This window comes from Tupaia chinensis, unplaced genomic scaffold (genome assembly GCF_000334495.1).
Source record: "Tupaia chinensis unplaced genomic scaffold, TupChi_1.0 Scaffold132427_1, whole genome shotgun sequence".
Lineage (NCBI taxonomy): Eukaryota > Metazoa > Chordata > Mammalia > Scandentia > Tupaiidae > Tupaia > Tupaia belangeri.
In genome coordinates, this window is record NW_006192711.1 from 1 (window position 1) to 829 (window position 829).

At 61.4% G+C, this 829-nt stretch overlaps 1 protein-coding gene across 1 annotated transcript; it reads left to right on the forward strand.

Annotated features, from left to right (window-relative positions):
* The first annotated feature begins 40 nt into the window (after positions 1 to 40).
* On the forward strand, positions 41 to 823 carry LOC102481491 (pre-B-cell leukemia transcription factor 2-like). The gene is made up of 3 exons (XM_006160914.3): positions 41 to 186; positions 305 to 391; positions 495 to 823. The coding sequence occupies exons 1-3, from the start codon at positions 136 to 138 to the stop codon at positions 585 to 587; spliced, it is 231 nt and encodes a 76-aa protein (XP_006160976.1). The 5' UTR covers positions 41 to 135; the 3' UTR covers positions 588 to 823.
* The last annotated feature ends 6 nt before the right edge of the window (positions 824 to 829 follow it).

An 829-nucleotide genomic window follows, 5' to 3' on the forward strand; every position in this document is an offset into this window, starting at 1 on the left:
GGAGGGCGTGTTGGATACCGAGCGTCGGGGCTCAGGTGCCTGCCGTCGCGGGCTGGGTCACGGGCGCGCTGACTAATTCCCGCTCTGCTCCTCCAAGGCTCTGGTGGCTCTTTCAACCTCTCAGGATCCGGAGACATGTTTCTGGGAATGCCCGGGCTCAACGGAGACTCCTACGCGGCTTCCCAGGTCAGGTGCCCCATCTCTTCTTGGAGGACATCCCCGAACCCAACTGGCCCCCTCTGGATACAAGACCTCTTTCTCCCAAGGCTGCCTCTCACTGTGTCCTGTCTTTCGCCGCCTGCAGGTGGAATCGCTCCGGCACTCAATGGGGCCAGGAGGCTATGGGGATAACCTCGGGGGCAGCCAGATGTACAGTCCTCGGGAAATGAGGGTGAGTGCCTCCCAGAGCCCTCTCCAGCTCCTCCCAGGCCCTCTTCCCTAGCACCGGCGTCCCCCACACAGGGTCTTCTCCAACCTTCTCTTCCTTTTTCCAGGCAAATGGTGGCTGGCAGGAGGCTGTGACCCCATCCTCAGTGACATCCCCAACAGAGGGACCAGGGAGTGTTCACTCCGACACCTCCAACTGATCTCGCCCCTCAGGGTCACGGGGGCAGGGGCTCTCGCAAGGCGACTCTCGAGCACACAGGCACCCAGAGGACAAACCCCAAACACAGAAGCACAAGACAGACGGGCGAGTGGGGACCTCCCCTCCCCAACTGGACTCTTCAGTGCTGGGGGTGCTGACGACTTGGCAGGGAGAATGGGGCCCCTAAGGGGAGAGTGGGGATGTGGGGTCAGTCTCCCCTTTTTTTCTGTCTTTTTCTCTCTT